The sequence below is a fragment of the Danio rerio genome, chromosome 8 (assembly GCF_052040795.2).
Source record: "Danio rerio strain M-AB ecotype USA chromosome 8, GRCz13ab, whole genome shotgun sequence".
NCBI lineage: Eukaryota > Metazoa > Chordata > Actinopteri > Cypriniformes > Danionidae > Danio > Danio rerio.
Window position 1 is genome coordinate 28485706 of NC_141028.1, and position 27968 is coordinate 28513673.

Genomic DNA, 27968 nt, shown 5'->3' on the forward strand with positions numbered 1-27968 from the left:
TTGTTTGGTGTGGGGCTCAAAGGGAGTGAAATTCTTTTGTGTGTGTTTTGAATAGAAACTGAAGGCAAACATTACTTATTTTGTGGTCTTTAACCTAGCACTGACCACACAGCTTTAGAGAAAAGACTTTGCAAAATATGCTGCTATTTTTTGTTTATTTAGAGTCTAAAAAGTCAACACAAAAGGAGGTAATTAAATGAGCAGTGGTTTGGGTGAATTTAACTACGTTCAGAATTTAGGGTCAGTTTTAATATATTTTATTCCTGGACTTGTGGAGCTGTGCATAGATGAATTTGCTCTTTAGTGTTTGGACTTTCAGCAGTGAAAATTAAACCACAATGAAGTGAACTACACTGAACTTCAACTCTGAAAACTGGGCTGACACAGTTTCAATCTACTAGAACTTCTATGTTAAGCTGTTTTGACACAATCTACATTGCAAAAGCGCTATAGAAATAAACATGAATTGAATTTAATTAAGCTTAACTTATATTTTATATAGATTCAAAGTAACAGTTAGAAATGTAAAAGACTTCAAAAAGACATTTTAAATAGAACAATTATAATTTCTGTATACGTAAAACTAAAGCCATTCTGTTGCTTAAAGAGCCCCTATTTTGCATTATAAAAGGTCATATTTTGGTTTTGGGAGTCTCCAACAACAGGCTGAAATGCATGCAAGGTCAAAAAACACTTTCATTGTCTTCTAATATGCATTTATTTTGATCTAATTATTTCAATGACTCCCATTTGATTCATTTAGCGATTCATTTGTTCCCACACCTCTCCTGTGCGTGAGGCTATAGATATATAATCTGTTGTCCCAATGCAGGAATGCATTGGAATGTTATTGGAATGTTATCATTTGATTGAATGGGCGTTATCAGTGATTATCAGCTGATAGATTTGGGCCAGTAGGGGCCTTCTGCGTATACTAGTAGGGTCAGAAGGCTATTATCATTCATCCACATGGTTAATCAGCTATAGATCGCATATGGCTGGGGCCGGAAGTTAACGAGAATTATTTATATTTATTACATTTCCTATTAATTGTATTTTATTAACGTCTACTCCAACCCTAAACCCAACCGTCACAGTAATGTAAAAACAGATCTGGAGTCTTTTCTATTAATTTAGCTGATTAAGCATGTGTATGGTTTCACAGAGATGGGCTGCGGCTGGAAGGGCATCCGCTGCGTAAAAGCTTGCTAGATAAGTTGGCGGTTCATTCCGCTGTGGCGACCCGGATTAATAAAGGGACTAAGCCGACAAGAAAATGAATGAATGAAGCATGTGTATGGCCTACAAGTAAGTGCAGAAGGCCCCTACTGAGCCATATCCATCAGCTAATAACCACTGATAACGCCCATTCAATCGAGTGATAACATTCAAAGCGGGTGACTAAAGTGTTACTGCTGTATTATTTTTGGTCAATGAATACATTATCAATTTAGTGGAACAGTGGTGAAAACCACAAGCAAGATGTCAGAAGCACCAACAATGTTTTCGAGTACAAAAGGATTTAATGCCCTTAGGCTTTAAGAATTGCTGCTTTTTGGCAGTTTCTCAAATGTTGTTAAAATGACAAGACTGCTGAACTGTGCTGGGTGATTTATTTATTCACTTTTTATTTGTTGTTGTTGTTGCCTTTTTTTTTGTGCAAGGGTATTGCAATAATATATCAAATAAATCTCTTCTTGTCTACCACAGAAAAAATAAGGTCATGTTTGGATTGACAGGAGGATAAATAAATGATGACAGAATCATTTTAGGGTGAAGTAACTCTTTAAAGGAATTCGTAAAGAATCTTAGGATTTGCACAGAGACTCTGCATCAGTCAATCATGATGATAAAGGTTTAGTTTGAGCATGTAGGAGTTGTGAAATCCGTTTCACATATCACAGCGTTTCTCAATCATTCCTTTGCGCACACACACACACACACACACACACACACACACACACACACACACACACACACACGCACACACACACACACACACACACACACACACACACACACACACATTCCAGTAGGTACCCATGCATCACTGGCTTGTCTTTCTGTTAGCACAGTAATAGGAGTAGGATTCAGGTTGTGTGTGTGTGTGTGCATGTGTGTCTATGTGTGTGTTTGACACTTGTTTGATGCTCTTCTGTCACACAGAGTATGTGAAGGCCAGAGAGTCTTTCAAATCAGCTGACGGTTAATCAGGATGGAGGTCAAGACCCTTGACCATGAAGTTATCCATGTTGTCGTCTCCTACCCAGACACAAAAAACAGAGCTCAAACTAGCCTTATACACACAGAAATGCTCTCACCCACGCTTCTTCTAACAGACGGCAGGCTGTAGTTCTTAAAGGAGACATGCTGTGGAAATACAGTACAGCAAACAATGCTCTGTCACTCTGGATATGCTTGCCAGTTTATTCCACCAGAAACAGTCAAGGTAAAAGCTATTAAACTTTTGTTCAATGCACCCTTCTGCAGAATGCAGGTTTTTAGAGGACACAAAAGTATTAAGTAGGGAATTTTGAAGAAGAAGTTGTTGAGAAGGTTGTTTTGTAGGTAAATATTGGTGCGTTGATTTTTATGGAAGTGGCTATTGGCAGCCAGTGTACATTGTTGAACAGAGGTGTGATATGCAGCATTTATAGGTTGTTAAAGACACCTTTGGCATCATATTTTGAATCTGTTACAGAAGCTTGATCGTTGATAGATGGATGGCTGGGAGGCCAGCCAAGAGTGCATTGCAATAATCCAGCCAGGAACAAGAGTTTGAGCAAGGAATTGTTTAGCATGCTTTGAAAGGTAGGCTCTGATGCACATAACACTGTACATAGCATGATGTGTGCTGTTCTAGTAAATTGGTCTGTGATTGTCTGTTCTGCTGATTATCAATAATAACTTCAGGTTTCTGATTGTCCTGAAATCAGTTATGGTTGATGCAGAAAGCTGGATGTAGAGATGTTGTGTTAAAAGCCCTTCATCCAGCAAGAAATGTCTGACAGACATGCTGATACAGTGTATGAGTAGCTATCATAGGCTCATCAGGCTGGAATGAGAGGTAGACTTAGCAAATCATAGCATGATATAGTGTCATTATGGAGTTATTAGAATAATAGCGATGGGAAAAGCCATGCTTTTGACTGACAAACCCTAGTGGTGCCATGTAGATCAGTGGTCCCCAAACTTTTTATCACCACAGACCGGTCAATGCTTTACAATTTTTCCACGGACCAAAAGGTTGCTAGGTGACCATCAACCATTTTCTCAGAGGATGAAAAGCTCACAAAATATTTCTGTCACTCTGATACAAGTTTTATTTCTGGAAAAAATTACGAAGCTTCAGTTCTTTTCAAGTGACTCGTGGTGCATTTCCGGAATTATTTCAACTGGGCGCGTCTGGAAGGTGTGAGTGTGCAAGCAGTGCACCTCCATTGGAAATAACAAACTTGCGCAAACTCTAGAAAAGCGATATGCGAATGGCCCTAAAAGAAGGGGTAGTGGTATCCCTATTCTCTTTAGCTTGAAGGCGTAGGGCTAAGGGCAAGGGGTATACACCCCTTCAAACGAAGATTTTTAGGACCACACTCAAAACCAAGGAGTAAGAAAATTTTCCCAGAATTAGCAGCCACAGCTGCACCCGGAAGTAAGGAGATCCACTAATTAGTATTTTTTGTCATTATTACGAACTTTTACAACAAACAAACAAGTTTTGACATATTCATAACCGTGTTTGTGTTTTACCATCATGCTTTTAAACAAAACGCTAAAATAAAAACGATCTATTCGCGATCTATAATCCCTAATAATAACTTCTGTACAGCAGACCCACAACATTCTGACACTCGATGACACTGGAATACCCTGTCAGAAAGTTTAGTGGCTGTCAATGGGCTTTTTACAGTGTCTGCTATAATGTTAATGTTGTTTCTGGTGGGTTTACATTGATGAATATGGCCACTGTGTTAAATACACAGTATTACGATCTTATTACCACATTAGATCATTATGATAACATAATATATGCCTTCTGTCATTTCCTGAAGATTAATACCAAAAAAATAGCACAACTGGAATCACTCCAGCAGTCGTGATCGTTTGATCTCATATTAAGCAAGAGATGGCGATGACGTGTGCAGGTGCTGTAGTGCTGTCCCAATTCTTAGGGGTAAATTTTGAAGCCCTTCCCCTTAACCCTCGGTTGTAAGGTCCTAGGGGAAGGGGTAGGGGTACAAAAATAGAATTGGGATTGGGCCTAAATCTTGCCACTTGTTAACGTCACTTATCCAAAACACCTTGAAACACCTGTTGGAAAGGTACCAGAGTGAAGGCATGTGCTAATGATGTAAGTGCAAATAAAACTGAAGAAGAAATGGTTTGTATAAGATGGAACAGGACCATCCCGACAAATAGTAGAATGATTGGAAAGAATTAGTTTACAAACCAATGCCTACCGGAGCAGAGATGCATCTATTGTACAGGATATATAGGTTATCATAATGTATATAAAAATACTCAATATTATTACAATTACCACTTTAACATAGCGGTAGGTAGCACGATCACCTCAAGAAGGTTGCTGGTTCAAGCCTCGGCTAAATCAGTTGGCATTTCTGTGTGGAGTTTGCATGTTTTCCCCGTGTTCGTGTGGGTTTCCTCCGGGTGCTCCAGTTTCCCCACAAGTCCAAAGAAAAGTGGTACAGGTAAATTGGGTAAGCTAAATTGTCTGTAGTCCATGAGTGTGAATGGATGTTTCCCATCAATGGTTTGCAGCTGGTACAGCATCTGCTGCATAAAACATATGCTGGATAAGTTGTCGGTTCATTCTGCTGTGGCAGCCCCAGATTAATAAAGGGACTAAGCCGAAAATGAATGAATGAATGAATGAATAAAAAAATGTCTTAATGAACTTACATTTTTTTTTGCACATTCACAAAAGTCTGTGTTGTAAATATGTATTGTGATAAAAAAGGCAGTTATTCGAGAATATTTTCCACACAAGCAGCTCATGATATTAGTGTTATTCATTTTTTTAATGCTGTTTATGGCTGGTACATTTTCCTAAGCCAGTGTCAGGTTTGGCAAATTGTGACTTTTCAGACTATAAAAACCATCTGTCTTCTTGTGTTTTTCTTTAATGTAAAAAAAAAATGTTTTATGTAATTTAAGCTCATATTCTTTTGGATTTGAAGGGAAGCATCTGATAATAATTCTGGTCTGAATCTTGTAATGGGAAAGAACCATGATAACATTTGAAAATGTGTTTATGTGTAAGCGGAATTCATGGGTGGATGTGCACCGCTCTCCATTTAATGCTTGTTAGTTTTAAAGCAATTCTGTAGATTAGCTTCGAATGCTGCTAATTAACATGGTTACCGTTGCACCCGTTCTGCAGAAAGAGGAGGTACGCGTATGTTTTTGTTAGGGTTTTCAGATAAGCAGTGCATGACCACATCACAGACGTGCCGCTTGGCAGAGCTCCACAATCCTGCTGCATTACAACTCATGCATGCCGTCTGATCTTAACAGCAAATTCCAGCCCTAGTCTGAATCTCACAGAGAGCTCTACGTTTATTAAAGGGATAGTTAACTCAAAAAATGTGAATTATGTCATTATTCGCTCACCGCCATTTCTCTCTAAGACCTGTTTTTACTTGCTTTCTGCCAGACTGAGCTGGTTATGGTTTTCCCATGTGATGAATGGAAATGGAACAGTGAAAGCTTCAAAATACTACCATAAAAGTGGTCTATTTGACTAGTGTGCTTTTCCCAAAGTTCTTTGATGCCATACAATAGCTCTGTGTGAAAGACAGACCTCCAGTGAGCTGTAACTGCTGCGAGCGGATCCTTCAGTCATTCACAACTGGGTCCAAATAATTCAGACCTTTTTAATGAAAAAAAAAAAAAACGAAATTTAAGAATAATTTTGCTGTTGCAGTACAGCCAAAACCTCCTCTGAATATGAATATAGGCACATATAGTGCGTCTGGAAAGTAATCATAGCGCTTCACTGTTTTCACATTTTTTAATGTAAGTCTTATTCCAAAATGCATTAAATTCATTTGATTCCTCAAAATTCTACACACAATACCCCATAATGACAATGTGAATAAGTATTTTTTGAAATTGTTGCAAATTTATTAAAAATAAAAAACCTCTAAATTGAGCTCGGGTACATTCTGTTTCCACTTATCATTCTTGAGATGTTTCTGCAGCTTAATTGGAGTTCACCTGTGCTAAATTCAGTTGATTTGACATGATTTGAAAAGGCATACACCTGTCTATATAAGGTCCCAGGGTTGACAGTGCATGTCAAAGCACAAACCAAGCATGAAGACAAAGGAATTGTCTGTAGACCTCGGATACAGGATTGTCTGAGAGAAAGGATTGTTATGAGACAAAAAACTGGGAAAGGTTCCAGAAAAATTTCTGCTACTCAGAAAGTTCCAATGAGCACAGTGGCCTCCATCATCTGTAAGTGGAAGATGGTGGGAACCATCAGGACTCTTCCTAGACCTGGCCGGCCATCTGAGCAAGATCAAGTGATCAAGGGAGAAGGAGCTTAGTCAAGGAGATGATCAATAACCCGATGATCACTCTGTCTGAGCTCCAGCATTCTTTTGTGGAGAGAGGAGAACCTTACAGAAGGATAAACATCTGTGCAGCCATCCTCCAATCAGGCCTGTATGGTAGAGTGGCCAGACGGAAGCCACCCCCCACCTGGAATTTGCTAAAAGGCATCTGAAGGACTCTCAGACCATAGGAAACACAATTCTCTGGTCTGATGAGACCAAAATTGAACTCTTTGGAGTGAATGCCAGGGGTTACATTTGGAGAAAATCAGGCACCACTCATCACCAGGCTAATACCATCCCTACAGTGAAGCATGGTGGTGGCAGCATCATGCTTTGGGGATGTTTTTCAGTAGCAGGAACTGGAAGACTAGTCAGGATAGAGGGAAAGATGAATGCAGCAATGTACAGAGGCATCCTGAATGAAAACCTGCTTCAGAGTACTCTTGACCTCTGACTAGGTCAGGGCAACGGTTCATTTTCCAGCAGGACAATGACCCACAGCACATCGCCAAAATATCAATGGAGTGGCTTCACTACAACTCTGTGAATGTCCTTGAGTGGCCCAGCCAGAGCCCAGACCTAAATCGTATTAAACATCTCTGGAGAGATCTGAAAATGGCTGTACACTGTCCCTTCCCATCCAACCTGATAGAGCTTGAGAGGTACTGCAAAGAGGAATAAGCAAGAAATTCCCAAAGACAGGTTTGCCAAGCTTGTGGCATCATATTTAAAAAGACTTGAGGCTGTAATTGCTGCCAAATGTGCATCAACAAAGTATTGATCAAAGGCTGTGAATACTGATGTACATGTAATTTTTCAAGTTTTTTATTTTTAATAAATTTGCAACAATTTAAAAAAAAAAAATTCACATTGTCATTATGGGGTATTGTATGTAGAACTGTGTAGAAATGTACTGTATATATAATATAATATAATATAATATAATATAATATAATATAATATAATATAATATAATATAATATATACTGTGTCTCTAAAAAAACAAGCAATAATATATCATACAAAAATAAGACTGCTTATTGTGCTGCAGAAATAAGAATGAATGCATTTCGTACAGGAATAACAGCGCAATCTGTGTAGTTCTTTTATTTACTTTTCTTTGCGATGACGTAATGATGGTGTAATGATGGTTTTTTTTTTTAGCTGCGTAAGGCCTAAATGAAAATGGTGTTTTCGAATGAAGAGTTTGATCAACATATTATATAATTACATCCATTTGTGATCTAATTACAAAATATAATTAAAGTTGGAGGTATTTTGACGAAATTCTGACAGAATTAATTTTGCTTGGATTTTTTTATATTGTGTATATTACATTATTTAATTTTCCAAAAAAGTAGCAGTGCAGATTTTATTAGTTATTAACTCATGAATTGGACATTGATGCCGTCCAACTTTCTGCTGTGGATCACAAAAGAAAATAACTCATTTGTTTTTTTGAATAACATAAGAATGAAGAAATGTTGACATAGGTTGCCTTCTTTAGGTGAACTATCCCTTTAAAAACATGTTTGATGACAGTTTACTGTCATGATGAAACTATTTACACAGAGCTGAAATGTAGCCAGATGGAAGGTGTTAAGAAGATGAGTAGAGCTGGACTGTATTTAGTTAGTTGATGTCGCTCCTGCTTGGTTAATATCACTTTCTCCTACTTCTCTCATTCATCCCCTTGAAAGCACATCCCACGGCTCACGGCTTCACTCAGCACACCTTCCGTCTTTCCTTTCATCTCTTCATCTCTCATCCCCTCATTTCCCTCCCCATTATTTTTGGATCCGTTCTGTTTTCTCTTGACTTTTCTTCGCTCTCTTTCTCTCTGCTTTCTGTTCAGGGAGACGCCTAGTTTCTTCATGGAGGTCCTGCTTTCCGTGGCTCAATTCAGGGTTACTGGGCTCATGAGTCCCTAATGTTGGGGGTCTTTTTTTCCTCTACGATGATTACTTTGGGGCCAATGAATGCTTCAGGGTCCACCGAGCTTTGTAGGGGCCCCTATTCTAGCTTGAAGACCTACACTCACACACAGTTGTTGTCTACTTGACTGCTAAACACCTGTTTGTAATAGTGTGTGTTTTAATGTTTATATCTAGTGACAGGGGGTGGGCTTATTGTGGATTTAATAGTTTATATTTGTTCTGTTGTCTAGTTTATCTAATTTGTCTTTTTCTGTGTTGTCTCTTTGTCTACTTCTCTGTATGTGTGTGTGAGACCGGCTTGTGCATTAGAGAGATTGTGTAAAGTCAATATCTGTTTATGCAATAGAGTTGCTTAGGGACTTTTATTTGAGTCAAACATACGAAAGTGTTTTAAATGCTGCTAGAAGTTTCCATTTATTGGTTCGTTTTAAAATGAACACATTGTTTTACTTCAGTCTTATCGAAGAAAAGTTATTTTCCTCCAAACACAAACAGTCCCGGGTCTGGCTGCTCTCTTTTTTGATGTTTTACAGAGGTTTTCCTCCAGTGTGTTTCATTGTGTTTAACTGAAGGTCACACTTTTCCAAGAAACAGACAAAATATGCACTAAAACCAACCTCTTCCTGGCTCTGTCATCCAGAGGTCAATTTATTAAATCCAATATTTAATTTAAAAAAATCCCTCGAAAATGTTAATATGATAATTACGGCTGCTGCAATATACTGTTCATAATCTTAAAGATTAACAATGAATAGTACATATATGTGAGTGGCACGGTGGCTCTGTGGTTAGCACTGTAACCTCCCAATAAGAAGGTGCTAGTTTGAGTACAGTTGGCATTTCTGTGTAGAGTTTGCAAGGAGTTTTTTTTTCCCCGTTCACTTGGGTATCCTCAGGGTGCTCCTGTTTCCCCCACAGTCCAAAGACATGCGCTATAGGTGAATTGGGTAAACAAAATTGGACGTAGTGTATGAGTGTGTGTATCAATGTGAGAGTGTGTGGGTGTTTCCCAGTACTGGGTTGTGGCTGGGTGGGCATCCGCTATGTAAACATATGCTGGAATAGTTGGCGATTGATTCTGCTGTGGTCACCCCTGATAAATAAGTGACTGAGCCAAAGAAAATCGAATGAATGAGAACCCGATTATATGACACACAATAATAAGAATGTCTAGAAGTCCCATTTTTTTCTAAAACAGCCCCAACTCTATATAGTCCCCCTTACTGTATATGAAAAAACATATTTTAATCCATAATTTTCCGGAATTGTCTTTATTGCTGAGTGTAGAGCAATTACAAGTATTTTATCAGATTAGTACAATCTATTCAAAGGTTGTCAATCAATTCAAAGCAATATTTTGGAGAATCTATTAATGTCTGATGTGAAGACGCTGTGCTACTACTTCATTCATTCATTCATTCATTTTCTTGTCGGCTTAGTCCCTTTATTAATCTGAGGTCGCCACAGCAGAATGAACCGCCAACTTATTCAGCAAGTTTTTACGCATCGGATGCCCTTCCAGCCGCAACCCATCTCTGGGAAACATTCACACACACATTCACACACACACTCATACACTATGGATAATTTAGCCTACCCAATTCACCTGTACCACATGTCTTTGGACTGTGGGGGAAACAGGAGCACCCGGAGGAAACCCACTCGAAGGCAGGGAGAACATGCAAACTCCACACAGAAACGCCAGCTGAGCTGAGGTTCAGGCGACCCAGCGACCTTCTTGCTGTGAGGCGACAGCACTACCTACTGCGCCACTGCCTCGCCCTGTGCTACTACTTATATTATAAAAATCATAACTGAGATGGTTTTAGGTAACCCAGGCTCATTCTGATTAGGTACCCCTATATACATTTCTGGAGAGCACCAAATACGTCCCAGGAGTTTTTGTTTTCGTGAATCCACCAGAGGCCGCTGTGTACAATTTTACAGATCTCAAATTTCTCTCGCAAGTGCCATTTAAGCCTGCTGTTCTCACGTAAATCCAACAGAGGCCGCTGTCGACTGACTGATTTACTGACTGATCAACCGACCAATAAACCCCACCCTTCCCCTTCCCCAAACCCAAGCAATAGTGTTTTCAATAGCACCAACTGACCCGCCTACCCCCTTCCTTAAACCCAACCGCAGTGTTTTCAAAAGCAAAAGATTTTTACCACATTTTCAGATGTTACCACATTCTCACCCTGTTATTTACTTGTTAATTTTATTTTTTTAGCTTTTGTTTTTGTCTGCCTGCTTTCTGCAACTGTTTTTCATTAGACTTGAACACTGTTGCTCAGGTCAACTCAGTCTCCAGAAATGTATATAGAGCTACGTTTTCAGAATAAGCCTATGTAGGTAATAGGCAAAAAGGACAATAGAAGGTTTAAATTAATAGTAAAATTGAAATGTATCTCAAGAGCGGTTCTGATTGCAGATTGAAAGGTTTATGTTTAGCAGCAGGGTTAGGATTGAGAATAGTAAGTTCTACAGAAACCAATAAATATATATATATTGCATACATGTGAGTGTTTGGGAAAGTTACTATTAAAAAGTAATCCATTATAATCTTGCATTACTTCTTTACAAACTAAACATGTTTCTTAGTTACTTTTTAATAAAACAAATGAGTTTTTATTTTTGTATACGTTTCCACTTTTGTTTTAACTATTTCTTCTGGGCTGGGATTTGTAATTAAATTGTTTTTAAATAATATAAGCCATAGAATTACTGTAAATCATGTTTTCACAGCTCTTCAGACAAAAAGTTACTCAGGTTTATTTTGGAAATGATATAGTAATGGATCATTTCAGTCACTTGAAAAAGTAATCTGATAACTTAACTCCCGTTCTTTAATGCATTACTCCAACACTGCGCATGTGTGTCTGTGTGGTGTGTTTGTGTGTAAGTGAGAGAGTGCATATGTGTATGTGTAAGGAAAGAATCCCCTTACTGGTAACTGTAGTAAAGCTGAGGTCTACACAGGTCAGCTAAAGGTGTTCGCATCGGCACAACAGGGAAATCAGGGAAGAAGACGACAGCTTCACAGAGATGCAACAGGAAAGCTGTGATTGGTGGTTTGGGCTTCCAGAGAGTGGGACACGGGGTCAAACTGACAGTCCAGTGAGCACACACAGTTTGATAGGCTACCTGCTGTGGAATCAGTGCAGTGCTCAGGGACTGCATTTAGAGGAAAAGAGGTATAAAGGTTGAGGAAGACAGGAGAAAGGGATGCTCGGGGTCACTCATGTGTTTGCCATGTGTGGGGAAAAACAGAAGACAGTCCTCGCATGAAAGAAGTGCTGTTTTTGTGTGTTTCAAGTCAGCATGAAATTAAAATGAAGACTGTTTACATTCCTAATAAAGGCTCCAGTTATTATTACGAATGATTCATCAGTGCATCTGTGGTCTTTTATTAAAATGTAATAACTTGCTCCACCTTTGAAGTAGCTTTTTAAAAAGCTCTTATTTTTGAGTTACTCAATGTCTATCATGTGTAGACATCTTTTGGTGATTCATTAATTCTACTTACAAAAAACCCTACTGAATTAAAGTGGTTGAAACTAGCATTTCGTGTTGACTAAGTAAGAGGCACTGGTTATCTGCCATAACAGTTTGAAGTCAAAATTATTAGCCCTCCTGTGATTTTTTTTATTTTTATTTTTTTTAATAAATATTTCCCAAATGATGCTTAACTAAGTAAGGAATTTTTCACAGTATTTTCTACAATATTTTTTCTTCTGGAGAAAGTCTTATTTGTTTTATTTTGGCTAAAATAAAAACAGTTTTCAAGATTTCAATATTATTAGGCCAATTATTCAATATTATTATTATTTTTTCAATTGTCCACAAAACAAATCATCATTATACAATGACTTAATTACTAACTTGCTTAATTAACCTAGTCAAGCCTTTAAATGTCACTTTAAGCTGAATACTAGTAACTTGTTAAATACCTAGTAAAATATTATGCACTGTCTTCATAGAAAAGATAAAAACGGGGCAAATAATTCTGACAACAACTGCATATTTAAACTTTTAGTTTTTACTTCTGAACTTATTTACCAGTATATTCTCTCTAGACTTAATGAAAAGCATGGGTATGACACCATTTAATTGATAATCTTACTTATTTGCTTATTGTTCATATAATAATTTCCTTTTATTATGTTAATAATACATATATTTTTTATTATGTGCAGGTTCAGATTACTTAAATGTGAGAAGATTAAGGAAAAAAGTTATATTGCTGTTAAGGATTAATATTTGTTGTTTCGAATAATAATTATTGTAAATGTAGGTATGCTGGTCCTATATATTGTACATACAGTGGTCATATTTTAAAATGTAAAAATATTTTACAGCTTTCAATTATCAATATGATTAATATTATGATGATTACTATTATTGTTACTTTTATTTAACACTGTATAATGTGTACCAGCAGTACCGTGGCACAGTGGGTAGCACAATCGCCTCACAAGCAAGAAGGTCGCTGGTTTGAGTCTTGGCTGGTTCAGTTGGCATTTCTGTGTAAAGTTTGCATGTCCTCCAGGTGCTCTGGTTTCCCCCACAAGTCCAAAGACAAGTGGTATAGGTGAGTTGGGTAAGCTAAATTGTCCGTTGTGAATGAGTGTGCATGGATGTTTCCCAGTGATGGGATGCAGCTGGAAGGGCATCCGCTGCGTAAAACATATGCTGGATAAGTTGGCGGTTCATTCCCCTGTGGTGACCCCAGATTAATAAAGGAACTAAGCCGAAAAGAAAATGAATGAATGAATAATGTGTAATTTATTATTATTTATGTTAAAATGTGAACAAGATGACTTTAACTTTGAAAAATACAGTAGTCATGTCTTAATTTATAACCCAACTAGGGTTACATACATAATAAATATGGAATGAGAGATTCTTACACTCATTTAATTTGTGTACCTACTTTAGCCCACAAAACAGTTGTCACATGGTGTCTGTCAGGTGTGTTTGGAGGCCAAGACATTAACAGAAATTTCAAGTTCAATTCAATGATGATTTATTAACATTACTTAAATACAATATTGCCAAAGAAATATGCATGTACACTAAGAAAATAAATTTATCTGTAAAAAAAAAAAAAAATATATATATATATATATATATATATATATATATTAGGGGTGTAACGATACACAAAAGGCACGGTTCGGTTCGGTTGACGGTTTTGGAGCCACGGTTCGGTTCTGTTTGCTGTGGGGTTAGGGTTGATGTCATGTTAACAGCAATACTAAGGGACAATTCACTTAATAACAAGAACATCTTACTTTTTTCTTTATTAACTTTGTCATCGCATTTTTAGTACAGTCAGGATACCCGAGTAAACAACTAGAATTAAATAAATACCTCCAATATAGACTAGTCAGAAAAAAACTATTCTCTTTAGTGCAGCCATCTTAACTAAGTAAACTAAAATTAAATAAATAACTGCAGTGTAGACTAGTGAAAGATCTTCTTCAAAAACACCATAATATCCACATTCTCCGATGAGAGGCTTGATCTCTGTGCAGACACAGACGCTCATTTTTAATTATATGGTTTCATTTAGATAGATAGGCTAGGTTTCCGTTTAAATTAATGAAAAATATACATATAATGTGTTTGTAAAGTGTTTTTTCATGACATATTCACCAGTAAAATACATTGCGGTTGTGTCTGAAACTAATGTTAGGGTTGTAGCCGGCTGTATGTTTGCCTCTCGATCTCTCTCTCTCTCTCCCGCTCCCTCTATGCTGGTCATTTATGTAGGTCCGCCTTCATGACAGCTGATGCCGGTCATTTCTGTAGGTCCGCCTTTTTGACAGCTGATTGGTCAGGAGACCGATCTATCATCATTTGGCGACACAGCGCGGGAATGTATAAAGCATGTCAGGAAGAGCAGGAGAGAGAGCGCTTTTTCCTTTGATCTCGTTTTTCGTGTATTTTTCTGACATGATTATGATTTTCGTTGTTTTTGCTTAACTTTCGTCTGGGTAAAATTATTTTGCATTACTTTTGCCCACTTTAAGAAATTTTGTGAGGTTTGTACATTTTTATTTCAATTGATTTGTATATTATTTTTTAGCTCCGCTCCTTCCCGACAATATAGCTGTATCTCCTCAAGTTCAGTCTTAGTGTAAGGTGGATAGGGAAAATGTCATACGATTTCCATTTTGCAAACACGTAGAAAATGTATTGTTAAAGACATCAGGTAAGAGGTGAAGGTCATCTTTGTTCATTTTATTCAGTATAGGGAAGAATGCGGCCCACGGCGCTGAAGACCTTTTTTTTCTTTTCATCAGTTTTAGCGAGGTAAGAGGGGTTATTCATGAGTTAGAATTGTTTTATTATATTTATTTCTTTTGTTTGTCTTCACTATCACCCCCTTGCTCGAGTTTAACTAATTTTTGTTTGATACTTTTGTTTGAATTTGTTACTTTATTATATTATTTTTATTAGTGTAAATATTTCTCTTTTTTTGTATATTTGGGCATTATTCTGGTTTTACTTTTGTACATTAAATCACTTTTGTTGGCAGTTCTGTTGCTTACACCCTCACATTGTGAAATTACCCCACTTTTTAAATGTTTTTCCTTACAAGTAAGTTTCGTGAAACAGTTGAGACAGGCAGGCGCTTTGTCTACGACACAAATTCTATTCCTGTACTCAACTGGAAAACCAAAATGTTTCCACACAGATGACTTAAATGTGTCTGGGGGATCTGCAATCTCAGTACTATGTGAAGCAGCCATCCTGTCCAGTAGTAACGAGTGTGATGCTTACTCAAGTCACATGACATAACATGCACTAAAATACAAACTTTAGAATATAATATTTAGAACAAATCCTCATCATTACTAAAACAATTTAATCAAACATGATATTAAAGATGTGTTTAAATTGGTTCAATTAGTTAGAGACAAGTGACGTCAACCTCAACAATGGGCAGCAGGGGGCGTGAGAGTACCGCGGTACGCCACAAGAGTTTCGCGATACGTATCGTGGTTGGTGTATCGCGATATTTCGGTTCGGTTTTAATATCGTTACACCCCTATAATATATATATATATATATATATATATATATATATATATATATATATATATATATATATATATATATATATATATATATATATTTATTTATTTATTTTGATGGTCAGTTTGTTTAATTTAAGTTACATTGCAATTACATGCCAACTAATTCTCATCAGACTATAAGTAGACTGTTAGGTTGGGGTTGGGGTTGGGTTTAGGGTTAGTGTTAGTGTAAGTTGGCATGTACTTGCAAAGATTCTTGTAGTCAGTTAAATGTCTGTTGAAGGCAGTATCAACAGATATTAAGCAGACAGTCTACTAATACTCAAATGGACCATCAAAATAAAGTGTTACCTTAGGTTTTTGCATAAACAAAAATTTATTTTCAGTATCATAAAAATGCTTATCATATGAAAGTGCTGAAAAGAAGAAAAAAAGAGTTGCTTTGATCACAGTAACGCTGTTCATGTGTTTGAGATGTGATGCTAGAAGGTCTGCGATATGATGGAATGCTCTCTAATGTGTTTGTATGAAACTGTTCATCTTTCAGCCTGGTTTTAGTGAGATTGGAGCCAGGATGGCTGAGGAATGTGCTGCACTGTCAGTGCAGGTGCCTCTCCCAGAATGCACCTCTCTTCTTTCTGTGATGTCATGATAACATCAGCCTCCTGTCATCGTGACAATGACTGCGCTGTTGACCCCTCCTTCAGACCCTCATAATTACCCCGTGTTCGATTGTGATTGGTGGGGGGGTCAGACTAATGGGGCGCCTCGTGTAAGTAAACCACAGAGATAAACTCATGCCAGACTGAATTACAACACTACATACACACATACTCACTCACTCTATAATTCACAGTTCAGACTCCGCTGGGCTCCAGCGCACTCACACAGGACGAGTAATAATTACGTGGAAATGAAACCTTTCATTTAACAATGTCATCTGTCCCTTTGCCCTCTTCCGCTCTCGCTTTCATTCCCTTGTTTCCCCATCATCAAGATGAAGTGAGCTGAAATGCTTCTCTTTCAAGTGCATGTGCCCGCCATGTGTTCAGCCTGTGAGTGTGTGTATGTGACTGATTGACTGTGGTGAAAGCGAGCTGCCAGGACAAACCAAACCAACATAAATCTGCACTTAACCACAAAGGCTCCAACAATTACACAAAAAAAACTGATTCAAAAGCGAGTGTTGCTGCTTGTATAGACCACTGTCATCCAAGGGAGCATCACATCTCTCAGGAAAGCTCTACATAGGTAGCAACTGATTCTAACAAACAAATAGCTTCTATGATTGAGATGTGACTTTGTAAGGGGCTTTGTAGGATCATATTCATGTATTAATAGCTTTTTTATTGTCAGTGTGTAAACTATGCAGCCAGCTCAGCCTTAAAAATAGTACATTTACAAAATAAAGTTTATACATGCACAGCACAATTCACTTTTACAAAATATAATTTGTAAGTTCAAAACCTGATTCAAAAAAACATAAAACCAAATGGTAAGTTCAAGACACGAATCAAAAATACATAAGTTCAATTAATAAGTTCAAAACACAATTTACAAATACACAAATCCAATTCCTAATCTATTTCATAAGTTCAAAACATAATTGAAAAATACACAAATCTTATTTGTAATTTCAAAACACGATTCAAAAATACACAAATCCAATTCCTAATCCATTTCATAAGTTCAATACACGATTGAAAAATACACAAATCTAATTTTGAAGATCAAAACATGTTTAAAAAATACACAAATTCTATTTATTTGACAAAAAATATTACTTGTGAATTCATGAATTGAGTGTTGTATTTATGAGTTGTGCTTTCAATTTACAAATTCGATTTTGTAAATGTGAATTGTGCTGTGCCATATATGGATTTTATTTTGTAAATGTATTATTTTGAGACTGATCTGACTCCATAGTAAACAGTTATAACAAAACCTAAAAATTAGACTCTCATTGATTTCTTAAAGGGATAGTTCCCACAAAATAATTCTACATTTTCATATTAGGACTTCCATAGAACCCCCCCCCCCCCCCCCCACCATATCTTTGATGGTTACTGGTTTTCAGCTTTCTTTAAAACATCTTCTTTTGTGTTCAACAGAAGAAAGAAGCTCATAAAGGTGCGTAACCACTTGAGGGTGAGTAAATAATGAGTACATTTTCATTTATAAGTGAACTAATCCTTACTTTTTCTTTGAAAGCCTGTAGACTGATTTTACATTAAGGACATTTTGCTCTTGCTTTGTGGAAATGATAAGGATGTGATTTTTTTTTTTAATTTTCACACACTCTCGAGAGCTTCTCTCTTGTTCAATGACACATGAAACAAGCAAGGAATAATTGATGATGGGCCATTGAATTCTTTGATAATGCACACCCGGAGACTGGAGAGAATTCCACTTATGCTATGGTTTCCAAACCTAACACTAATCAGATGTTGTACTTCATTTGACAGATTTTTATCCTCAAATCGCTCCTGTATGTGGAAATTTTCCGTAAACAACTTATCCTAAGCCTGTTGTTTTGATTTAATTTTCGACAGTTGTATGCTGTGAAATGACTAAAATCATGTGGCGCTGTGATATAGAGCCGTAATGTAGTCAAAATCTTCCTGAAACTACGCTAGCTGTGCATTAAATTGATATTAATTGCATACAGAAAGTTCATTAGCCAATCAGAATCAAGCATTTAACACATTTTAGGTTCATTGAAGATAAACGTCAAATTAAAGCGGCACTAACACATGCATCCACTGTAAGGCACATTTCACATGTTGTTGTCATAGGTGGAGTTAGCCAAACGCTAATTGTGAAATGGAACAATCTAATGTAAAATCAACATGAATGCCGTGGCAATGCCACCAAAGAAAGCTAAAATGGTTTTGTCAGAGGAAGTTAAGAAAAAATGAGAGACTGAAGGGACTTGAGCCCGAACATGAAATTGTATCAGACAGGCTTACACTTGATGGGACAAGCTGAAAGAAGCAACCAACTGCCATGTGATGATAAACATAGTGAAGTGTAACAAATGCTATTTTACCTGGTCAGTGAACATGGTTTCCAAACAAGGTGTCAGCTTATGTTGGTTCGGTCAAGTTAGTCAAGAAATGTGAGTTGTTTGAAACAACCAGTTTACATCAATGGCAACAGGCAATTGTGCATATCCACCACAAGAGAAAGCTGCAAGAAAAACTTTAAATTGCATAGTGTTGCTTTAAGTGACCATGTATTTATTTGCAGACCAATGTATGACAAATTTTGTACTTTGCTTAAAGAAGAAAAGGAGCAATTGAAGTTACAGAAAAGTTTTAACAGTCATGTAGCCTAATGTGAACTTTACATACCAATTAGCAGTGTTGGGGGTTACGCATTACAAGTAACGTGAATTACGTAATAATATTACTTTTCTAAGTAACGAGTAAATTAATGCAATACTTCTAAAAAATAGGTAATAGTATTTGAGTTTTTTGAAAATGTTATGGGAGTTATTTTTTAGTTTAATTATTTCGCTTTTAAAAAATAAATTGCTGAAATAAAATTAAAGTAGTCACAATGAACCATGCATTAAACGAGAAAATGTGTTCATAATATTAAATGCATCGGAGAAAAGGAAAGGGGGATCGTCTCAATGGACAGTGATTTTACGACAATATAGTAACGTAGCAAACACATTGCTTTAAACGTTCAACAATCTGTATATACAGCATGTATAGCTCTGTGGTCAGGAAGTTCTCAGATAACATTTTCCTAAAATGTTTTTTTCTCATTTGTTTTTTAAAATTAAGGTGTAGGTTATACAGTGTGTGGTTAATTGCAGAGCTCATCTATTAAAAAAGAAAAACAAGTTCTGAAAGAGATCAAGCCTCAGCTAACTCGCAAAAGTAACTCAAAAGTAATGTAACGCATCACTTACCATGAAAAGTAACGCAACTAGTTACTTTTTAAGGAGTAACTCAATATTGTAATGCATTACTTTCAAAAGTAACTTTCCCCAAGACACTGTTTTTCATCTTTGATAATCTGCAATGTGTTGTAAAGATTGACAGATATTACACTTTAATGTTAGCATGTATATAAGCAAACTGCAAACAATATCAATGAAAATAAATAGCAAACAAAATAAAAATAAAATAAACCATTTATATATTTTTACATTTACATTTTACATTTAGTCATTTAGCAGACGCTTTTATCCAAAGCGACTTACAAATGAGGACAAGGAAGCAATTTACACAACTATAAGAGCAACAATGAATAAGTGCTATAGGCAAGTTTCAGGTCTGTAAAGTCTAAGAAGGGAAGTATTAGTATTATTATTATTATTATTATTATTATTTTTTTGTTACAGTTAGTGTGATATTCAGAGAGGCAATTGCAGATTAGGAAGTGTAGTGGAGACTAAATAGTTGAGTTTTTAGTCGTTTCTTGAAAGTAGCGAGTGACTCTGCTGTTCTGATGCAGTTAGGGAGTTCATTCCACCAACTGGGCAGATTGAGCGTGAGCGTTCGCGAAAGTGATTTTTAATTATTTTCTCAATTAATGAAGCACATTTATGAGTTGCTTATTAATTGATATCTTGACTGAAATATATGCTAACTGTAATATGTTTCTTTACAAATTGTAATGAGTAGTTCTCTCAATTGCCAAGTTGACTTTTTACGACTGAATTTGAGTGATATAGGGCTTTTCTTATTCACAAATTGCTTCCTTAGAATTTGGCTGGAACATGTCAGGAGTGCAGCCTCGATACCTTGAAATATTTCTTCTATAAGCAGATCACTTCATTTTGAAATTGAGAAAAAATAATGTAGTGAATGCTGAAGGAGGTTGGATTTCATGGGCATAAGTATGTGTTATTGCACCATAATTTGATACAGTGTTGTGGAATGTGTTTGTGAAAGTGTGTGTGTCTGTGTTGGCAGACTTTTCATGCCACTTAGAGTGTTAAGAAAGCAGTGAAATTACTTTCTTAGCACATTTTCTCACTCTCTGTGTGTAATTATGCATGTGTTATTATATTATAATATAATGAAGGTCTTAAATTGCCTGTAATTACTGTTCTTATCCAGCAAATACACTCGTGTGTGCAGTCTGGTACTGATTTTATGTGCCTCTGGTTGATGGTCAGTGGTTTGATTGTGCACTTTATGTCTTTGAGAACATGATACGGCACTAGCTCAAAACAGAGCACATACACAGTATCCTTCGGCTGAACTTATAAGTGTACAACAAGAAAACAATAGGTTTCCTGTTTTCCATAACTGTTTTATATTTTGCTAACTGGATCTCTGTGTCTCACTGACACAATGATTTTATATACATTTTTTTTTGTTTTTCTTCTTATTTTGTTTATACTGTATGAGAGAGGGAAATGTGCAAATAGAAAAAATAAACTTTGAGTAATCGGTACATAAAGTATTTTGGCCAAACTGCATTTGGCAATGGTTTTCAATTGGATTTGCTGGGGGAATATGGTACAGGTATGGTACAAGTTTAGCTAATATACCAAGGTAGTGTTTCCTTTTTTTAAAATCTTTTTTGTGTCAAAAAAAAAACAAAAAAAAAAACAGTTAACAGCAACACATAGTTTGTAAGTTTGGAGACCTTATTCTGCCTCTAAATAAAAAGAAAAGTATAAAATTTATCTCCCTATTCTGACTATTTTTTCCTCACAATTTCAAGTTCATATTCTGCAATTTAGACTATTTTGAAGCTAGATATAGAAGTTTGCTTAAACTATTTTCCACCATTATACGTTTGTATCTTGCAATTCTGACTGTTGTTTTTGCTCAGAATTGTCATTTAAACTTGTAATTCTGAGAAAAAAAGATAATTGCTAGTTTACTCACTAAAAAAGTCAGAATTGTAAATATTATGAATTTATCCAAAGTATGAATTACCTTGGAATTTATACAAAAGGGGTACATCTGTTGACGGCAGACTGTAGAATTTACAATTGTGGCATATTCATAAAGATTTAAAAAATAAATGTATTTTCATACTCTGAAGGTGTGAGAATGTTCCCCTTCTTTCCCCTTTTTTCCACCAAAACAAATCTGCAGAGCGAGCATAATTGAACAGATTTTTGGAGAGGTGAAATTAAATGCTCTCATGGGAGTATAATGACAAAAGGAAGGTAATAAAGGAAGTTTTGAGCGTGATAAAGCAAAGGTGCGGAGGGCACACAGTGGGTGGAGCCTTTAGACACAAAAGCGTCCTGCCTCCCCTCCCCCTGCTCAGGCCCAGAGGGCAGCCTAAGGTCAGGCTCTCTCCCTGGGGCATCTTCTACTCTAGCCCCAGGCTTCTGACAGGCCTGTGGGAGTTTTTGGAAGGTCCTGAGAGAGGCCAGACCTTTATCCCTCAGAGACCTCACTTCACCTGCTTTCTCTTTTCTCTCACCTCACTTCCACACTCTCATGTCCAAACACACTTTCCAACATATTTAACATGATAATCACAGCTCTCTACAGTGAAAATAACTTTCTAATTTCTACACGCTTTAATATAATCAAGAAAGCTTCAACTATCAAGTTGGGATGTTTACCATTAATTACATCTGCTGGCTTCAATTTTAACCGGGTTGTAGTAAGGTCACTGTTTACAGCACTGCTAAATGCTTGCTGGTGAATTCATGGAAGTGTTTATGTTGTTGATGTTTTTTCCTTCCACAAACGTCTTAGGTTTTTTTCTATCTTTGTGTGTGTGTGTGTGTGTGTGTGTGTGTGTGTGTGTGTGTGTGTGTGTGTGTGTGTGTGTGTGTGTGTGTGCACATGGGTGTGAGAGTTTCTGGCCAAAGGGTTTTGATTAAAATCAGATATGTGTGAGTAAGGGGTCAGCAGATGGAAAAGCAATAGGAGACATGAGGCTAAGGGACCAGAATGGAGGATATGTTTTCTCCATCTTCAGGTGGAGAGGTTTGAGCGGATGGATTGTTGACGTTGAGTTGTTCATAATTCTCTTTGTGCATGTTTGTTCCGGTCTGATGTGGTCTGGCTGAGTTGTGCAGATGGAAGTCCTCACAGCGCCCCAAATTTAAATCACATGACACATCAGTGCTATAACACAGACCACACCAATTCAATCAGCTATAATCAGCTAAACTCTGCTATAAGGTATAAACTTTGTTTTACTTGTGTTACAAACCCAGACTTACAGCTAAATAATTGTGTAAGTATATTTAAAAAAATATGAGTATTTAATATTTGTATTTATTGTTTTTAATTTTTATTGAACACATATTCAACATTAACTTTTGTACCAGTAAACTCTTAAGTAACTGATTTTAATAGTAAAGTAGTTCTTGCATTAAGTTTAATTAAGGGATAAACCACATTTAAGGGATATGAATAAGGTCATGTAGAATTGGTAATGGTTATTAACATGTGCTACATAAATAATAATAAATAGCCAATATGTAAGGTAAGGTAAGTCTCCACAATTTTTGCATGACTCTTGTACATCACGACATTGGATTCTTTTTAATTCTCTGAATATTTGTATAATTAATGAACTGTTAATAAAGTTACAGAGGCAAGTCAGTGGGAGTTAGATGATAAAGTTATAAGATATGACAGAATCTGAAACACAATTGAGTTTAGCAATAATAAACAATAGCTGAACCCTGTACAGAGTAAGAAAAAATTATATAAAGTCATTGGATTTTTTGTGATTGGTTATATAGGGTCATAAAAGACATGCCTGATACCACAGAAGTGGTATCATCAACTGAACAGAGCTGGTCACACATGTTCATTCATTCATTTTGTTTTCCACTTAGTAGTCAGGGGTCGCCACAGCTGAATGAACTGCCAACTTATCCAGCATATGTTTTACCTTCCTGCTGCGACCCATCACTGGGAAAAACCCATACACACTTATTTACACACATACATGACGGACAATTTAGCTTACCCAATTCACCTGTACCGCATGGGTTTGGAAACTTACATGTCATGTTAAACAAATAAACAAAAAACATATATATTTATTTAAAAAAAAAAAACATGGTTGAAAACCATGTCATTTTCTTGTTTTAAGAGTGTTGAGTATATTCTGATTGTAAAGCTCCAGAATCAGATGTTTCCCAGATCTGACAAACAAAAATGTGGGAAAGAAAGATCCATAAAACTCGACCCAAATAACCATTTCACCTTGTAAGGATTATATGGTTCTTAAAAGAACTGTTACTATAGATCCTATAAAGAATGATCTTTTTTTAGATTGCAGAATAAGTTGACATGAACTTGGAATGTACAATCTCAGGCTTCCCACTCTTCTTGAAAGTACTTGAAATTCAGACATATGGATTCAAAGCCTGGAAAGTACTTGAAAATAAACAGCTCCTTGAAAGTGCTTGAATTAAATAAAAATTAAATTTGTTTTTGGTGTCATTTTAACAGTTGTACTGTGCTGCTGTCAAAAAAAAAACTGAATGAAATAAAAAACTACAAATAATAAAAAAATGTCCATGTTAAACCACATTTAAATCTTGCTAGCTAAAAATAGATCTTATGTAGATAAATGTAAATATTAAGTGTAAGTGAAATTTTCATGTATTTTCACGTATTTTCATGGCACCATGGGCTATGGATTATGAAGGTGACTGATGTAAAATTAATGCTGTTTTAAAAAAAAGTCCTTGAAAGTCTTTGAATCTGATGTTTATTAAAAAACACTAGTATGGACAAGGATTGTTTCAAAAATGCTGTTTAAAAAAAAAAACCATAGGCTCTTTTTTGAAAACATAGTCCTGTATACATTTCTAGAGATCACAAATTATGTAGCCATAGAAACATATGACGAATGCTGCTAGGTGGTATGACGCTGTTCCTTTTTACGCTTATTAGCCTACCTCCATATTAATGTTTTTTCCGCTGTTACCAGTTTTCCAAGTAGCACACCATGTACATCGGTGGACTTGAGATGCAGAAGGGAACTGACAACAACGACAGGGTTCGAGTCCGGTGAAGAACTGTTCCAGAAACCAGGTAAGACAAAACCACAATCCAAAAAATAAAATTAACAATTAAATAACGGTGAGAATATGATAAAATCTGAAATGTGGTCAAAATCAGGCAAGGGCTTTTTAGGGTTGTGTTTAGGGAAGTGGGTGCGCAGGTTAATCTGTGCTTCTGTGACCTTGTGGATTTACGGGAGAACAGCAGGCACGAATGGCACTCGCGAGAAAAAATCTCAAAAAGCATACACAGTCTGGATTTTGGTGGATTTGTGAAAACAAAAACTGCAAAAAACTAAAAAAAACTCATGGGACGTATAAATGCAGCCTTTTTCTCTAATGGCTGCTAGTTGAGCAGAATAAGGTTTTATTATGTATGTAGATTTTTTTATGTTCCAAAAAAGTAAAAAAATACAGAACTGAGGTGTCTAATTCCAGATTTAGTTTTATCAGAATCTTACAGATCAAATTCAGTATGAAAAAACCTCCACAGAAAGAATGACTTTGGAAATGGTCCAAAAGGGAAACTGTTATTCATCTAGCCGTGAGATGAACTGTTCTTTCCCATCTCAAATAAGGCTAGGGAGCAGAGGTACAGACCCAGGGTGAGATGAGATGTTCCTCAAGCACAAAAGAGACAGAATTATGAGGCTGTAAGATATTATGTGTTACAGTACTTAAGCTTTTATGAACTGTGGGGTCTCTGTGCATGTGTGTGCCGCACTTTTAGATATGCATTGTGTTTTGTGTGTGTGTGTGTGTGTGTGTGAGAAAGAGAGATTGTGGGTTATACATTTTTTGAGATGTGATTGCTGAAGGGAGGATGGCTGTGTGTGTGTATATGTGTGTGATGATGGCTGTGTTTGTTGGCTTTGAGATGGGAGTGCTGAATGAGTGAGAGTGCTCGTTTGTCATCGAGATTTGTTTAATTACAACCTGTCCCTCTCTCCCTCATCCCTCCATTCTCAGTAATCTTCTCCTCCTCTTTTCAAGTGTAAATCCCTCCCTCCATTTCTTCTTCGAGGGAGGGTTACATTCGGCTGACCAACACACTGGAGGGACTGACAGATGAGCACAAGTGTTTGTATATGTGTGTTTGTGTGTATGTGAGAGAAAGAGATCTTTGAGCACACGCAGTGTCTCCTGCAGGGGTTCAGTCAGGCATTCGTGTGTGTCTGCATGTACATACTCATCCCGAACTTGACCATTAACAAAAACAGAAACACAATCATTAAGCACACACTTTCTCTGTCTTTCCTACTGAGTGCTCATGAAAAGCCACACATCTGCCCTCCAAATGCTCCAGCAACCATTAGGTAAAATTTACTTAATATCTTAATCGCAATACAAACCCAGTAAGCAAGTGCACAGTAACCAACACAGATGTATATTTTAGTTAATCATTCATTATAATCAAACAACTGCAGCATAACCATTCATACACTGATAATAATAAGAAACAGATTTTAAAGGATTATGTGACACTGAAGAAAAGTCAACTGAAAACTGAGCTTTTTTTTATCATGCTACTATTTAAAATGTAATCAGATAGTAATTGATTTTTTTAAATGAAATTTTTAACTGTTTATATTATGTGTGTGTGTTTTGTTTTGTTGTTGAATAATGCAGCCTTGGTAAGTATAACACGCTTATATGTCTCACTGCATCACTGTGGAAATTATTCTGTGTTTCAGTCTGGAGAAAAAATCCCACACTTGCCAAAACTCACAAGTAATTCTGTCAGATATTGCAGTGAATTCTGAGCTTCAGTCTCTGAGGTCTGAAGAGATGTTGAATCACGGCATCATGTGTGATTTTCTGTGATCTGGAGTGTATCTAAACTCTCGACAGGATCCACCATTCCTCATGGAGGAGTCCTACTTCTTGCTCTTTTTCTTTCTTCATCCTTATCCTCTCTGTCTGCCTTTCAAGCCGAATTATTCTGGCTGGAAATAAAGGATTAGTGTCTGAAGTGACACAGACCAAGAGTGTGAAGGACGCTGTTAGGTCCTGTGAGAAATGACAAGTGTTTGTGTTTGGGATTTATTAAGAACTCAAACAGGGCGGCATGGTGGCTCTGTGGTTAGCACTGTCACCTCACAGCAAGAAGATTGCTGGTTCGAGTCTTGACTGGACCAGTTGGCATTTCTCTGTGGACTTTGCATATTCTTCTCGGTTTTTGGTTTGGGTTTTCTCTGGGTGCTCTGGTTTCCTCCACAGTCCAAAAACATGCGCTATAGGTGAATTGAATAAGCTAAATTGGCCGTAGTGTATGAGTGTGCGTGAATGCGAGAGTGTATGGGTGTTTTCCAGTACTGGGTTGCAGCTGGAAGGGCATCCGCTGCGTAAAACTTGAGCTAGAATTGTTGCCGGTTCATTCCACTGTGACAACCCCTAACAAATAAGGAACTAAGCCGAAGGAAAATAAATGACTGAATAAGAACTCAAACAAAGAGTATCACTTTATTTTTACATGGCTGTTTTATATTCATACACTTATCATGTCTTACATGACTTTGTACTAACCCAAAAACTACCTCCTACAGTATAGTTACCTTATATAACCAGGACTTCCTCATTTAATTACAGTGTAAGAAGGTGTTAAGTACACATCCTGTGAAATATAGTGCAATCACTGAAACTGAGAGCTGAAGCAGTTTTATGTTCGTCCAATCTGTTTTGCTCTGTGAGTTTGCGTCTCTGTGGTGGTCTGTCTCTGATGTTTATAATTGTAATTTAAAGCTTATGAAACTCTGGACAATCTCTTTTTGAGCCTGTTTCTGTTCTCTCTGTCTCTTTGTGTGTGTGTTTTCAGCATGGGTGTGACCCTCATTGGTTAAACAATATGTGTTTACGTGATCAGGAAATTTCCACCGACACTGCAATTGACAATACAAGCTTGACCTTTGACTTCTGTACAGTCAGTCGGCCGAAAGAGGAAGGAAGTGTCAGATTAAATAAGGGTCACATGTGCACCGTATTTAATCTGACATTTGGACTAATGCATATTAATATGTCAAGTGTCACAATCATTTATCGTTCTGCGCAAGCGTCATGACCATTTACACTCATTTTTGAGCTAAGTAGATTAGATGGGTTGTGCAAAACTTCAATGTGCATGTCATATGTGTTATGGTATTTAATGTTCGAATCATAATGTTAATATGTTAAACTGTTTGACTTTACAAAGTGGAGTTTTATATAATTGAGTTTTTACTTTTAAATTATTCAAACAGTGGTTTACAGATCAATTTTATTTGAAATTATTAATTAATTTATTTAGATAATGTATATTGAATTATACTATGACTATAATAGTCATCCTTAAAAGAAGTATGATGGTATTGTGTGTGTGTGTGTGTGTGTGTGTGTGTGTGTGTGTGTGTGTGTGTGTGTGTGTGTGTGTGTGTGTAAGCTAACCGGCCACTTTATTAGG

General features: G+C 36.7%; 2 protein-coding genes and 1 long non-coding RNA gene across 6 annotated transcripts in view; 2 read left to right on the plus strand and 1 right to left on the minus strand.

Moving 5' to 3' along the window:
• The window catches only part of apeh2 (acylaminoacyl-peptide hydrolase 2), a 47413-nt gene extending 43959 nt beyond the window's left edge, over positions 1 to 3454 (plus strand). For 3 of the 4 annotated variants that reach the window (XM_087263866.1, XM_087263868.1, XM_087263869.1), the window contains one exon: positions 2167 to 3454. In XM_087263866.1, coding sequence (XP_087119992.1) covers positions 2167 to 2203 — 37 coding nt within the window. In that variant the 3' untranslated portion in view covers positions 2204 to 3454. The remainder of the gene's footprint in view (positions 1 to 2166) is intronic. The other variant, XR_015497261.1, reaches the window with a different exon arrangement.
• Positions 1 to 27968, plus strand: part of slc26a6.2 (solute carrier family 26 member 6, tandem duplicate 2) — a 406025-nt gene that overhangs the window by 204451 nt on the left and 173606 nt on the right. The window lies entirely within an intron of this gene.
• The window catches only part of LOC147842651 (uncharacterized), a 464331-nt gene continuing 451200 nt past the window's right edge, over positions 14838 to 27968 (minus strand). Inside the window, exon 2 of the long non-coding RNA XR_015497983.1 lies at positions 14838 to 15578. This is a non-coding gene — a long non-coding RNA (uncharacterized LOC147842651). The remainder of the gene's footprint in view (positions 15579 to 27968) is intronic.